Source organism: Carassius auratus, unplaced genomic scaffold (assembly GCF_003368295.1).
Source record: "Carassius auratus strain Wakin unplaced genomic scaffold, ASM336829v1 scaf_tig00217130, whole genome shotgun sequence".
Taxonomy (NCBI): domain Eukaryota; kingdom Metazoa; phylum Chordata; class Actinopteri; order Cypriniformes; family Cyprinidae; genus Carassius; species Carassius auratus.
In genome coordinates this window covers 36,729-51,372 of record NW_020528909.1, presented here as the reverse complement: position 1 = coordinate 51,372, position 14,644 = coordinate 36,729, and the positions used below count along the sequence as shown (strand labels likewise).

The window sequence follows — 14,644 nt, the reverse complement described above, 5'->3', positions numbered from 1 at the left end:
ACCAGCATCACGACAAAACAACAGAGAGCGCGTTAAAACAAATCTTCTTCTTCTGAGGTTTAACGGTGTTTGGCAAAGAATGTGTTTTAGCGCCACCCGCTGGACTGGAGAGTGAAGGGAAAGAGAGATTAGGAAAGGCTGCAGGCGTCGTCCTCACAAGATCCCGTTTTTTCTGCGTCGCTTCAATCTCCAGTCCAGCGGGTGGCGCTAAAACACATTGTTTGCCAAACATCGTTAAACCGCAGAGGAAGAAGATTAGTTTCACCGCGCTGCTCGGGATGTTGTTTCTTTTAAGAGAAAATACAGTTTTTGAGTCTGGTACGTCAATACCTGTAATATTCTCAGCGTCACAGTCGAGAATAAGTTTTGAAGCAAGCAGGAATATCTTGAGGAGTATCGTCTGAGCTGAGATCTGCTTCTGTGAAGATGATGATTGTTAAAGAAGAGAGTGAAGAGAACACGAGTGAACCAGAAATCTGGAGAATAAAACATGAGGAACCAGAAACCTGCAGAATAAAACACGAGGAACCAGAAACCTGGAAAATAAAACATGAGGAACCAGAAATAAAACATGAGGAACCAGAAACCTGGAGAATAAAACACAAGGAACCAGAAATAAAATACGAAGAACCAGAACCCTGTAGAATAAAACATGAGGAACCAGAAATAAAACACGAAGAACCAGAAACCTGGAGAATAAAACACGAGGAACAAGGAGGTTGGCATTTATTCTTCATTCATCTTTAATGAGTGTTTGTGAACGTTACATCAGGCTTACCTCTACAAGTTTTATGTCTCTGGGGTCTAGGTGTTTTATTATTAATATTTTAATTTTTTTCAAACATATTATTGACTTAAGTATGCTAAAATTGTAATCGGCACAATCTGTGGAACATTAATATGTGAGCAGAATTGATGTAGCCTACATGTTTGTGTTTTTGAAAAAACAACTTTTATGTATGGTTAGTGAAAAATGAAATTTTAAGTCACTGACATAAAGCCATGATACACATACTAGGGGTATGCAATTAATCGAAATAATCATAAAATCAGAATTTGAGTGTGCACGATTTCTAAATCGCTTTATAGCATGATTTTAGTGGCGCTGACTTCCCGTAGTATGCCAGCCGATCCAGTCAGAATGCATAGCATCTAAATGGAGTGCCAAAACAGAACAAACTTTTTTTTCAGAGCCCATGTTGAAAAAAACAGCATATGCTAGTTAGTTATGTTTTGATGCTGGTTTGAGCTGGTCTTTTGCTGGTTTATGCTGGTCCTCTGTCAGCATAAACCAGCATCAAAACATACCTAACCAGCAAATAGTGGTGGACGATATGTACTAGAGCCCGACCGATATATCGGCCGGCCGATATTATCGGCCGATATGAGCTAATTGCATTTAAATCGGCATCGGCGTTTATAACGGCCGATGAAACATGAGAAACAGTCTCATATTCTTCACTCATGTTATGAGTGTTGCATAGTTTGCCCACCAGAGGGCGGTCTGCAGCTCCAGAGTTGCAACAGCGCCAGAAATCCACAAAGAAGAAAGCGATCAGCCAAGCCACCCAGGTGAGTCTGTCGTTCGTCATGTGAAATGATTGTAGATTTAGTTCATACACTGTATATAAAAACGGTGTGGTAGTTCTAGTTAACGGTCCTATCATTATCACTTCTAAATATTCTGTAACATCACTTACAGCCGCTAATGCATTGCTATATTAGATTAGCCACAAAGCTAATACCATGTTTATCAGTGGAAGAGCGCGAACGTTAATAAGAGGTCGAACTATAAAGTTAGCGTTTAGTGCTTATTCTATTGCGGTGTGTTTCCCACATAATGACCGCGTAATGGGCCTTTCACACAGGACGCGGTATGCACAGCGCTTGGCCGCTGGGTTTAGCGTTGCCCTTCAGATACAACACGATTTGCCCTGCTCTGCGCTATGGCGTAGGCGGAGTTTTAAAAACTTTTAGCGGGAGCTCTTTCATAGTCTGTTGTTCCTCTTTTCGGTCAGCAGCAAACATGTATCTGTCCCGTTGTAAGAAGCGAGCGATAGCGCTAGTCCTGCTGATGAGAATTAAGAGAGAAGCAAGGAAGAAGAGGCTACCCTCAGGCCCAGGGAACAATTTGGTGAATTCAGGCTGGTTACGTTACTCTAACGCTAATATAGCTTCCTTTTTAGCAGGCCCCTTAAATGCTTGCTATTAACTTGTTTGAAGGTGGTTCTTCTCAAAATTGACAGCGGTGTGTTCATGGCACTAACGTTAACCATTTTGATTCAGACTGCACAAAGAGAAGAGGAGAAGATATACGGGTCCGTTGTGAATGTGTCTGTGAGAGCAAATATAGTGTAGTTACAGTAACTACAGTAGGTGCGTCAGAAATGATTAAATCAGAGGGGACATGTAAATAAATGTGAGCTGAACAAGCGCTTTTTTCTTTTCTTTTTTTTTCTTACATATTGTTTCAAAGCAGCTTTACAGACATAACAGGAAAATGTTGAAATAATATTGTTAAATATAAGGAGGTTAATACCTATTGCTTGACAAATAAAAAAATATATATATTTCTCATTTTTGCCTATGTAGGAGATCCCTGTTTATTATTATTATAATTCTAATGATGACATGAGTAATGATACATGGTGATATTATTAATACACATGCTTATTCTTTCTATGTCTCTCTTTCTGCCCTACAGATGGCTGAAAAAGGTGAATGATGTAGCAGCAAAAGTGTGGGACTACTTCTGCAAATACTTTAACTTTAACTTTAGTATTATAATTTATTTACAGTACACACACAGACTGTTAAAATCAGCTTCAACTGGAAGAAAGTAAAAGTGTTAAATGTTTAAAATCAGACTGTTTTTTGATCGTTAAAAAATATATACTTTTGATGTGCAATTTTTTAGTGATTGAGACCGTAATCTAAGGCTTTTTTTTTACATAAATCCCTTCTGGAAAATGGTTTATACAGCCCACATACATAGAACAGGCAGATATTTTGCCATTGAATGTTATGTAAGTGCAGCTTATAGGAAATGGGTCTAATATCCAGTTTATTTTCAAAATCAAAATATCGGCTTATAAATCGGCTCTTTTCAAGTTAATATCGGCATCGGCATCGGCCCCCAAAAATCCATATCGGTCGGGCTCTAATATGTACAATTTTTTTTATATTTTCTTAAATATCAAGATTCTTGATTTTATCACAATTCTTTGTCATGTTGTTTTTACTATATTGCAAGTTTTTTGTACATTACAGGCACAGCCAAACTAATTTGCCTATTATAAAGAAAGCCTTTCAAGGTAACAAAAAAACAAACAAACAAGAATGGCAGATATTTAGGCCAAAGAGGGCGAAGATACAAATCTTTGTTCTTATTTTTTAATAACAAAGATAAAAGAATGACAAAGAAACCCATTACAACTACACATAATATTCAAATAAAACAACCAGTGCTTTATTTTCAGGTACAATAGGTGTATTTAGCATCAGCATTTAAGAAGCTGTATGAAAAAAATATAAAAATAAAACACTATATAAACTGATTCCTACAGCAACTGTAATACATTTCATTACGTTAAAGGAATAGTTCACCCAAAAATCAGAATTAAACCACCAATTACTCACTCAAAAGTGTTTTCAAACCTGAATGAGTTTCTTTCTTCTTCTGGACATAAATGCTATTATGTGGAATGTGGAAAACTAAACAGTTGCTGGTCCACAGTGACTTCCAGAGTATTTTTTGCTACTATTAAATTCAGTGTGGACCAGCAACTTTTTGGATACCCACATTCTTTGGGACAGTGAGTAAATAATGTCAGAAATGAAATTTTAGGGTGATCTATCCCTTGAAATGACAGTAGGCTGACTGTTTAATAGGCGTACTGTCCCTTTAAGACCTGCATCTAATATACAGGCACATATATGTTTTTCTCACAACTGTTTACTTTCCTTTTACACTTAACCAACTTGAGTCTGCATGTAAACCTTGTGGGTTTTGACAGTATTAGCGCAAAAGATAACTTAGTTCAATAATCAGGCACTGTGTATGCGGTGCTCAGAAAAAGCACAGGTCAGATCAGCGCACTAATTAAACATTTAAAAGCACATGCAAATAATGAGAGAGTAACTCTACTGCTGAGATATCATTGCAGTGAATGCGTGTGGCATTGTACAGTATATGACGGAGGCACCAGAGCTGCAGCTGATAGAATGTTTGATGTAGCACGATACTACGATATTTCTTCAAAAGCAGATTGTGGAGACATTTTTATCATCCACGATCAAAAATCATCATATTGCACACCCCTAAGGTCACTTTTATGTTCACTTTTCTCAGCTTTTTACAAGTTTTCGAAAATAAATTATTTTTACTTTTATTTCAGAGTTCATTGAAGAAAAAGAGGAGAATGAAGAATCAAGTGAAGTTGAGGAGAGAAATCATGTAAAGACTGGAGGAACACCTTTGAGTTGCTCTCAAACCAAACAGAAAGATTTAAAGAAAAAAAGAGTCAAAGAATCTTTCACCTACACTCAGTGTGGAAACAGATTCACACGTAAAACAAGTTTTGAGCATCACATGAGAGTTCATACTGAAGAGAATTCATTCACTTGTGGTCAGTGCGGTACGAGTTTCAAACAATCAGCAAACCTGAAGATACACATGAACATCCACACTAAAGAGAAGCAGCACTCATGTGATCAATGTGGTAAAGTGTTTTTATGTGCTTCACTTCTGAAGAAACACTTGAAAGTTTGTGCAGAAGAGAAACCAAATTCATGTAATTTGTGTGGTAAGAGTTTTTTGCATCTACAAAGTTTGAAAGAACATCAGAAAATACACACTGCTGTGAGGGAGCACATGTGCATTGAGTGTGAAAAGACTTTTAGTTCAGCGAGCAGTTTAAAACAGCAACAGAGGATTCACACTGGAGAGAAACCTTATAAGTGTTCACACTGTGACAAGAGATTCAGTCAGTCAGTACATCTAAAAACACATGAAAGGGTCCACACTGGAGAGAAACCGTATAAGTGTTCACACTGTGACAAGAGATTCAGAGTTTCATCAAGTCTGAAAACACATGAGAGGATTCACACTGGCGAGAAACCGTATAAGTGTTCACACTGTGACAAGAGATTCAGTGTTTCATCAAGTCTGAAAACACATGAGAGGATTCACACTGGAGAGAAACCTTATAAGTGTTCACATTGTGACAAGAGATTCAGTCGATCAGCAAATCTAAAAACACATGAAAGTGTCCACACTGGAGAGAAACCTTACAAGTGTTCACACTGTGACAAGAGATTCAGTGATTCATCAAGTCTGAAAACACATGAGATGATCCGCACTGGAGAGAAACCGTATAAGTGTTCACACTGTGACAAGAGATTCAGTGTTTCATCAAGTCTGAAAAAACATGAGAGGATTCACACTGGAGAGAAACCTTATAAGTGTTCACACTGTGACAAGAGATTCAGTCAGTCAGTACATCTAAAAACACATGAAAGGGTCCACACTGGAGAGAAACCTTATAAGTGTTCACACTGTGACAAGAGATTCAGTAACTCATCAAGTCTGAAAACACACGAGAGGATTCACACTGGAGAGAAACCGTATAAGTGTTCACACTGTGACAAGAGATTCAGTGGTTTATCAAGTCTGAAAACACATGAGAGGATTCACACTGGAGTGAAACGTTTTAAGTGTTCACACTGTGACAAGAGATTCAGTCAGTCAGTACATCTAAAAACACATGAAAGGGTCCACACTGGAGAGAAACCGTATAAGTGTTCACACTGTGACAAGAGATTCAGTGGTTTATCAAGTCTGAAAACACATGAGAGGATTCACACTGGAGAGAAACCTTTTAAGTGTTCACACTGTGTCAAGAGATTCAGTGGTTTATCAAGTCTGAAAACACATGAGAGAATCCACACTGGAGAGAAACCGTATAAGTGTTCACACTGTGACAAGAGATTCGGTCAGTCAATACATCTGAAAACACATGTGAGGATTCACACTGGAGAGAAACTGTATCACTAAAAACAAAATCTGAAAATGACACCTTTGCGTTTTCGTGTGTACAGCCAATCTGTATATTTTTTGAAACAATGTCATCACCCCACGTCTCGACCCTACTCAGACAGTGCTAGATCATGTAACATCAACAACAATAATGGAGGTCTACATGTTTGTGTTCCTTCTGCAGAAGCTACTGTGCCTATTAGCTTTATTAAACTTATTAGCAGAGCTGCACGATATTGGAAAAAAAAAACTCCACCAGATGACTTGAACAGCTCTATTTGGAGAAAAAATTAATCATTGATTGGTTGGCGACTTTAGGCCCTTTCACACTGTGATTCTGGAAAATACATGGATAATGTGTCCCGGCAATTGTTCTTGGGTCACTAGATTTTGCACTTTCACACTGCCAGTGATTACCAAGAATATGTGCGTGCGTTCACACACAACCCGTAAAGGCCCCGTAAAGAGACGTGACATCAGGGTGTGACGTGTAATGTACGAGTCAAAAATGCTAGGCACGTTAACTTTCACTTAAGCTAGTGAACGATCTCAGCCTCAGCGTGGAAAGTAAAGAACTAACTGGTCTCTGCATCATTACAGCTTGCACATATTTTTTCGTCGTGAACGTTGATCTTCCTTTAAAACACCTGGTAAAAGAGTTGCTTGATAATGTACGTCATCACTACGACACACCTTTACGACATTAGTTCTGGCTTTTGTTCACATAGAGCTCATTCCGGGACTGAAGCCGGCAATGTTACTAGGTCCCCGACCCGGGATCAGCCCTGGAATCAATGTATGAAATACTGTTATAATCTATATGAAATACTGTTATAATGATTATAGGCTATTATAAATATTATACATCGCCTATGCAATATGCAAGGCATATACACATGACACACGCATTATCATACAGGTGGCAGTTGACCATGCAGAGCATCAGGGAGAAATTGGAGTGTGGGGAGTTATTAAAAGTTCCCAATGCTTTGGCAAAAGCTGCACAAACAATGAACCAATTGGTCATATGCAGTGTTCACCATCTCCTTAGACACGCCTTTAAGAAATACATCTATACGGATTATTATAATAGTTTTTGTTTTCTATATGCTTTATTTCTTTAAGTATTAATTTGACGTTTTCTATAGATATATTTAGCATGGCTAAGTCATGTATTCGCTGAGTTTCCGTTAATTTTTGTGAAGTATCAAAAAAGTGCTTCATGTTTGTTTTCTTTATTTTATAAAAGCACAATGTTTTGTTTGACAATGTGAGTGAACAAAAATAAAAGTAGACACTTTACAGTTACAAATGATGAATTACCCAGTGAGCAAAAATGACGGTGTATCCATGGAAAACATGCAAGTGATCATTTATCATTGTTATATGGTTGAACTGTTTAAGTATAAATATAGACTTTATTTAAGGCAAGTTATAATGATTTGATAAGGCTAAATTGATCAAACATATATGATCAGCTTACTATCTCCCACCGGCTGCATTGTCGTTACTTTAAAACATAAAAACGTATATTTAACGCACCAAAAATGCTCCAAATGTTTTTAGAAATTAACATAATAAAAAATGAAACTAAATATAATCACTTTGCCATTACATACAAAACTGAATAATATTTGATAGCTGAAACAAATAGTAGGCTATAAGCTTTTTTGGGAGAAGGGGGAGCCACTACCTCGCCCTCCAGTGCTGTAGCCACTACCTCGTCCTTCAGTACTGTTGACACTACCTCAAATTGCTGTAAAATTTTGAAATAAAAAACATTTTTATATCCTGATATTAGCCCTCTGGCTTGAATGCTTTGTTTGAAGGGGCGTGTCTGCTGTGAGACTGAGTAAACCACAACTGTTGTGATTGGCTGACATCTTTGCATTCGAAATGTGTACATGTGGAACCCCTCTCAAATATATATATATATATTTGCCCAGCACTAATATATATATTAGTGCTGGGCAACGATTAAATATTTTAATCGCGATTAATCGCATGATTTTCTGCGATTAATCACGATTAATCGCAGCATGCACAAAATTCAATAATGAAAATAAAAGTCGTGTACTGTGTAATTTTATTCTTTCAAAGTTCTGCTGTATGAATTAAAAGTGCAATAAAATTTTGTTTGTCAAAGCTTTAAACAAATAAAGTGCTTTTTTTACAACAGTTAAAAGTTAGTAGCAGTTAACATTTCTTGTAAATCTTAACTTAAACATTAATGTAATCAAATTAAATATAACATTAACGTATAAATAAAAAAATAATGTTTTATTAAATAAATCATTAAAGTTTTGTTTAGTTTGTAAAAAAAAAAAATATATATATAAATTATGTCCAGAACCTGAATCATAACATTTTAACTGGCCCCTTCCGAGCAACAACATCAATCTCCTTTAAGAGACTGAGAATCTCAGTCCAAAAAATAAAAAAAATAAAAAATCTTTCAGTAATGCAGGTTGAGTGGACAAAATTAACTTCATTTATCCATTCTTCCAACTTTACATTTACTTACTCATTTGCACCTAGCCAGTTGCTAAGACACACAAGGTCATTCACATTTTCAGATCAGAATCAGAATGAGCTTTATTGCCAGGTATGTTTACACATACGAGGAATTTGTTTTCGTGACAGAAGCTCCGGAGTAGAACAGAATGACAGCGACAGAACACAAAACACATAATAAAAGAATATAAAATACAAAAAATACAAATAAGTAGATTTGTATTGAGATGATAAAGAGAGACATTTTGCTGAAACGTGCGCTAAACATTCCATTTAGTAATTGTCAAGGTCAGTCTTACCACAATGGAGCCAACGTGAAGGTGAAAAATAAAGGACTGCAAGCCAGGCTCCTTGAAAAAAAAATAATACACATGCACTTTATGTTCCATGTGGAAACCACACTCTCAACTTAGTTGTGACAGATGCCATTAAAGAGTCAGTAGTTGCAATTAACTTCTTTAGAGTTTTACAGAAACTGTTTACTCTTTTTGCAGCTACACCCCAACAATGGGCTGTTCTCAAAGATCATGCTGACATCACTTTAAAAAGCTAGATTGGAAAGTCATCTGAAAGGTATTGATCCATTGCAGCTCCAGCCAGAGAAGGTGAGGGAGACTCTGCTACAGGTCAGGGAGAATACTAAAGATCCAACAGTTAGGACTGAAACCCAGTGACTCGCTGAAGAAATTGGATCCTTCAGATTTCAAATCTGACACAATATTCAGAGAATAATAAATGATTTTGCAAACAAAAAGGCAAGACGGCCAAGAATTTAGGCCTTGACAACAATACGACTTATCTTGATGGCATAATTCCCTTTACTCATTAACAATGTTTAGTTGCACGTTGTTGTGAAAATGTTTATTATGTTAATCTGTAATTTGAATGTTGCTGTTCTTTTTATTTGCACTCCAATCTTAGAATTGTATTTAAAAAATGTATTTGTCCATTGTAATTACAATAACATACTTTGTGTTCATTACCAAATTGTTATGGTTGTAAGTGATGATGTTCTAGCACTATCCTTCTAATAAAATGACTTTGCACAATGTTTAAACTTTCTTAGTTATGTTGAGTTTGTCCTAATTACATTGATTACTTGTTAAAATATTTATTCAAGCACAACATTGTATTGTTAATTTGACAACAGCGGTTTGATGTAATATGTGTCAGTGTAGGATGAGTATGGTGTTTATGTTGGGGGATGGGGGGGGGGCATTTTCAAATCTGCTTAGATTTGGGCCGTCCCTTTTTGTGGATTCACATTACTTTTCATTCAACAGTTTGCGTTCCAGACGGACATAAAACCTAAGGATGTAGTTTTTCATACTAAACTTTAATATACTAGAATCAGTTACATTTTTCATAAGGCTACATCTTATCATTACCATGTGTTGTCATTTATCTTAATTTCCATATTTACATGCCGCAACTTTGTGTGATTTTTTATTAAATATCTGACTAATAAATTTGCTCGTTTTCTTCTCTAATCCTCCCCCACAAAGACTGTTGATGCTGATGAAATACCATGCAAGTCTGTAATTTTAAGTCCTTTAAAATATATTTGTGCAGATCGGCTTAAAAAAAAAACAGCTAACCTTTGATGGTTTCATTGGGCGCACGCACGTGCCTGTCCCTAAGTTAACTTCCGATTAATGTTTGTTTATCAATCTGGCCTTAGCGCCGTCTGCAAAAGCAGATAAATTTAAGGTGAAGAGTTGACTGAAGTTGGGCTCAAGTGTTTGTGCTGTGTGATGTGTTTCCCATACATTTGTTTATTTATGGCACTCACAATATCAAAACTGACCGATTTTTCAAAGGCTTCATTAAATAAACATGAGCACGTACTGCATAGTTAAAAATCTAAACGATGTGCATGTGTGTTTGTATCACTGTATTTACATTTTCTATTTAATTTTCATTTCATCTTGTTATGTCTGATGAAGTAGTGTTTGTGAGCTCAGCGCTGCTTTGTGTAGCTACAGTCTGTTTCTCCTGCTTTAAAGCACCTCCTGCTGGCAGAGAATTAATTAGCATTTCCAGTCAGTCTTGTGTATGCAGCAAACATATTTAGCTATTTATCAAAAATAATCTAATCTAGACATTTTTATTGATTTTTATTTGGAAGTCTACCGGAAGTTAAATTTGAACACAAAAGCGCACATGCGCGGTAACGTTTGTTTATATTGTTGCTATTGAAATCGTCTATAGAGCATGGGGAACTACGTCACTGCGCATTGCATTTTGGGTAGTCGCGGCCATGTTTGGGGACACGCTCATCAGTAAAAGTGAAAGTGAAAGTGACATGACATACAGATCAAGTGTAAGATTACATGTAAAGAAAAACAAAAATGCGGTATTTAGAAAAAAATCAAGACAATCAACGAACTCAATTTGCACGAACACAAAGAGTGGTCGGATGATCTTAAAGAGTTGCCGCTCGTAACCTTCCCCAATGTGTTTTCTAACCTTGTTTGTAATGTCAGAGCGTACACCTCTGATCAGTTTAAACATGATAAATCTCTCGAGTCTCACCTGAAATTTACAAATGGATGGGTGCAGAACCTTCAAACTGTCCACGTCAACGAGCGGAAAACTGTTGTCTGCACAAAGGTCTTGAATTAATCAATTTGAACAATTGTCTTTCTATGTACCTTTTTCACTTATTACATTATCTATGTTCTTGATACTTGAAGGTTACTGTACTATACTTGAAGGATACTTGAAGTGCACTGAACGTATAAATTAAATAATCTTCCTTTTTTTTCAATTTTGACTGCCCTACCTGTGGTCTTGATACTTGTTTACCTAATTACCTTTTATGTGTTACACTGCCACTTTACTTTTTAATATGCGTTATTGTAAACTGTACAAATTAACCTCAGTGTGTTATGATGCACAAATAAAGAGATACAGAATTGATAAATTTTGCCGTTTATTACTGTAACAGGTGCAATATGCATAACACTGATAATGCAGGAGATGTGGTTCATGCATAGGTAACATTTAATGTAAGTCTGTCAAATCAATTAATCACATCCCAAAGAAAGTTGTTTATATAACGTACATTTCTGTATATTTATATATATATAAATGCACATACATACTGTCAGACACAGACGAGGACACAGAGGATTCAGTGATAAGGTAGTTTAATGTGAATCAGAGGTTTCAGACACAGGTGAATCTTGACACGTAGACAGAACGGTGACAACACAACCTCCCTTATGGTGAACGGTGATCCAGATGGTGCTCAGATGAAGACGATGGGGACAGGAAGACTGACGAGGATGAAGAGGGTTCAAGAGCTCAGGTAGGTTTACTAATGGCTTTCAGGCAAGAGAGGAGATCGGTGCAAGACCAGACGATGAGTGATGGTGACTGATGGCTTTATATGTGGTTCTGGTGATGATGCACAGGTGTTCAGAATTCGGGTGATTGGGGACGAGTGGGTGTGGCGTAAGTGTCCGATTCCGGGAGTGTAGAAGGTGTGGCTGTGACAGTACCCCCTCCTCCACGGGCGGCTCCTGACGGCTGGGATCTTGTGCGACGACAGGGTCTACCTCGGCCACGAGGAGCGGGGCGGTCTGGATGGTCTTGATGAAAGTCAGTGAGAAGGCTGGGGTCCAGGATGTCGTTACGATTAACCCAGCAACGCTCCTCCGGGCCGTAGTTTTCCCAGTCCACAAGGTACTCCAGTTGAGGACCCCGTCGTCGAGAGTCGAGGATAGCTCTCACCCGGAAGATGTCGTTGTCGTCTTCGATGGCCGGAGGAAGAGGTACGGCATCATCACCAGGTTCTGTGGATGGAGGAGACAAAGGTTCAGTGAAGGGTTTGAGGAGTGAGACATGGAATGAAGATGAGATACGGTACTGTGCAGGGAGTTGGAGTCTATAGGTCACTTCGTTCAGTTGCCGTTCAATAGTGAATGGTCCGATGTATCGGGGACTCAGCTTACGGCAGGGCAGCCGGAGGCGGATGTCCCTCGTCGAGAGCCAGACTTGTTGTCCAGGTTGGTATTGCGGCGTGGGTCCTCGACGAGCGTCCGCTTGCTCCTTATGCCTCCGCACTGCCCGCTGGAGATGCATGTGAGCCAAGTCCCAGACCCTCTCGCTCTGTCGGAACCAGTGATCTACCGCTGGGACCTGCGAGGGCTCACCTGACCATGGGAAGAGCGGAGGTTGGTATCCAAGGACACATTGGAAGGGGGTGAGCCCGGTGGTAGATTGCTGGAGGGAGTTCTGAGCGTATTCGGCCCAGGGTAGGTACTGGCTCCAACAGTCCTGGTTACGGTGGCAGTAAATCCTCAGGAACCTCCCCAGCTCCTGAATCTTACGCTCCGTCTGGCCGTTGGTTTGAGGATGGTATCCCGAGGAGAGACTGACGGACACCCCTAGAAGACGGAAGAAAGCTGACCAGACTCTGGAGATGAATTGGGGGCCTCTGTCGGAGACGATATCTTCTGGGATGCCAAAGTGACGGAAGACGTTGTGGAGTAGTGCCTCTGCCGCTTCGAACGCAGTGGGGAGTCCTTTGAGAGGGATGAGTTTACATGATTTTGAAAACCTGTTGACCACTACCACTACACAGGTGTAGCCTTGAGAGAGAGGGAGGTCAGTCATGAAATCAATGCCGATATGGGTCCAGGGACGTTCAGGAATGGGCAGAGGCACCAGTTTACCTTCCGGGAGTCTTCTAGGGGTGTCTGCTATGGTGCAGACGGAGCATCCTTTGAGGTAACGGACCGTATCCAGAGCCATCGATGGCCACCAGTAACGCTGTTGTAGGAGCGAGAGGGTCCGCCTCCTGCCTGGGTGTCCAGAGCCCGGAGAGGTGTGAGCTAAGTCCAGGAGGGTAATCCGATGTTGAGGGGGGACGAAGAGTTTCCCTTCTGGACCTCCCGGCGTAGCAGGGTGTTGAAGGTTTTCTTGTTCAATCAGATGATCAATATTCCACTGGATAGGACTAACTATCATGGCTGGAGGGAGGATTGGTTCTGGAGATTCGGGTTCGGGATCTGCTTGATGAAGACGGGAGAGGGCGTCGGCTCTATTGTTCTGGGAGCCAGGGCGATAGGTGACCTTGAAGTTGAATCTCGTGAAGAACAAGGCCCATCTAGCTTGGCGATGATTCAGTCTTTTGGCTTCACGGAAGTATTCCAGGTTCCGGTGGTCAGTTACCACCTCGAAAGGGAACTGGGCTCCCTCCAGCCAGTGACGCCATTCTTCCAGAGCCAGCTTAATGGCCAGTAGTTCACGGTTACCGATGTCATAATTCTGCTCCGCCGGGGATAGCTTCTTCGAGAAGAAGGCACATGGATGGAGTCGTGGTGGATTCCCCTGCCACTGGGAGAGGACTGCTCCGACCCCGGTGGATGAGGCGTCCACTTCCACGATGAACTGGTGGCTGGGATCAGGGTGGATGAGGATTGGAGCGGTCTTGAAGGCTTGTTTGAGCAGGTGGAAAGCTTCAGTGGCCTCGGGGTTCCAGGACAGAGACTTGGGCCGGTTCCGGAGGAGAGAAGTTAGAGGGGAGCTGAGTAAACTGTAGTCCTTGATGAATCTTCGATAAAAGTTGGCAAAGCCCAGGAAGCGTTGAAGTTCTTTTATGGAGCCGGGTTGAGGCCAGTGTGTGATGGCGTCCACCTTCCCCTGGTCCATCTTCACGCCACATAGGTCGATGATGTAACCTAGGAACTGGACTGAGGGCGTATGGAACTCACATTTTTTGGATTTGAGGTAAAGGTGGTGTTCCCGGAGTTTTCGGAGTACGAGGATGACATGATGGATATGTTCTTGCTTGGATGTGGAGTAGATGAGGATGTCGTCGATGTAGACAATTACGAACTTGTTAAGGTAATCTCTGAAGACTTCATTCATGTAGTTTTGGAAGACGGATGGACTGTTGGATAACCCATACGGCATGACCCGGTATTCATAGTGTCCGGAAGGAGTGATGAAAGCGGTCTTCCACTCGTCCCCCTTCCGGATGCGGATTAGGTTGTAGGCGCTCCTCAAGTCCAGTTTCGTGAAGATCCTGGCTCCGCGTAGTTGTTCCAACGCCGCTGGGACCAGGGGAAGAGGATAACTGAA

The 14,644-nt window shown here is 40.0% G+C and overlaps 1 protein-coding gene across 1 annotated transcript in view; it reads left to right on the top strand.

Moving 5' to 3' along the window:
- Window positions 1-238: 238 nt before the first annotated feature.
- LOC113100044 (zinc finger protein 665-like) overlaps window positions 239-14,644 on the top strand; it is a 35,799-nt gene continuing 21,393 nt past the window's right edge. The window contains exons 1-2 of the mRNA XM_026264914.1: window positions 239-718; window positions 4,398-6,044. Coding sequence (XP_026120699.1) covers window positions 427-718; window positions 4,398-6,044 — 1,939 coding nt within the window. The 5' untranslated portion in view covers window positions 239-426. The remainder of the gene's footprint in view (window positions 719-4,397; window positions 6,045-14,644) is intronic.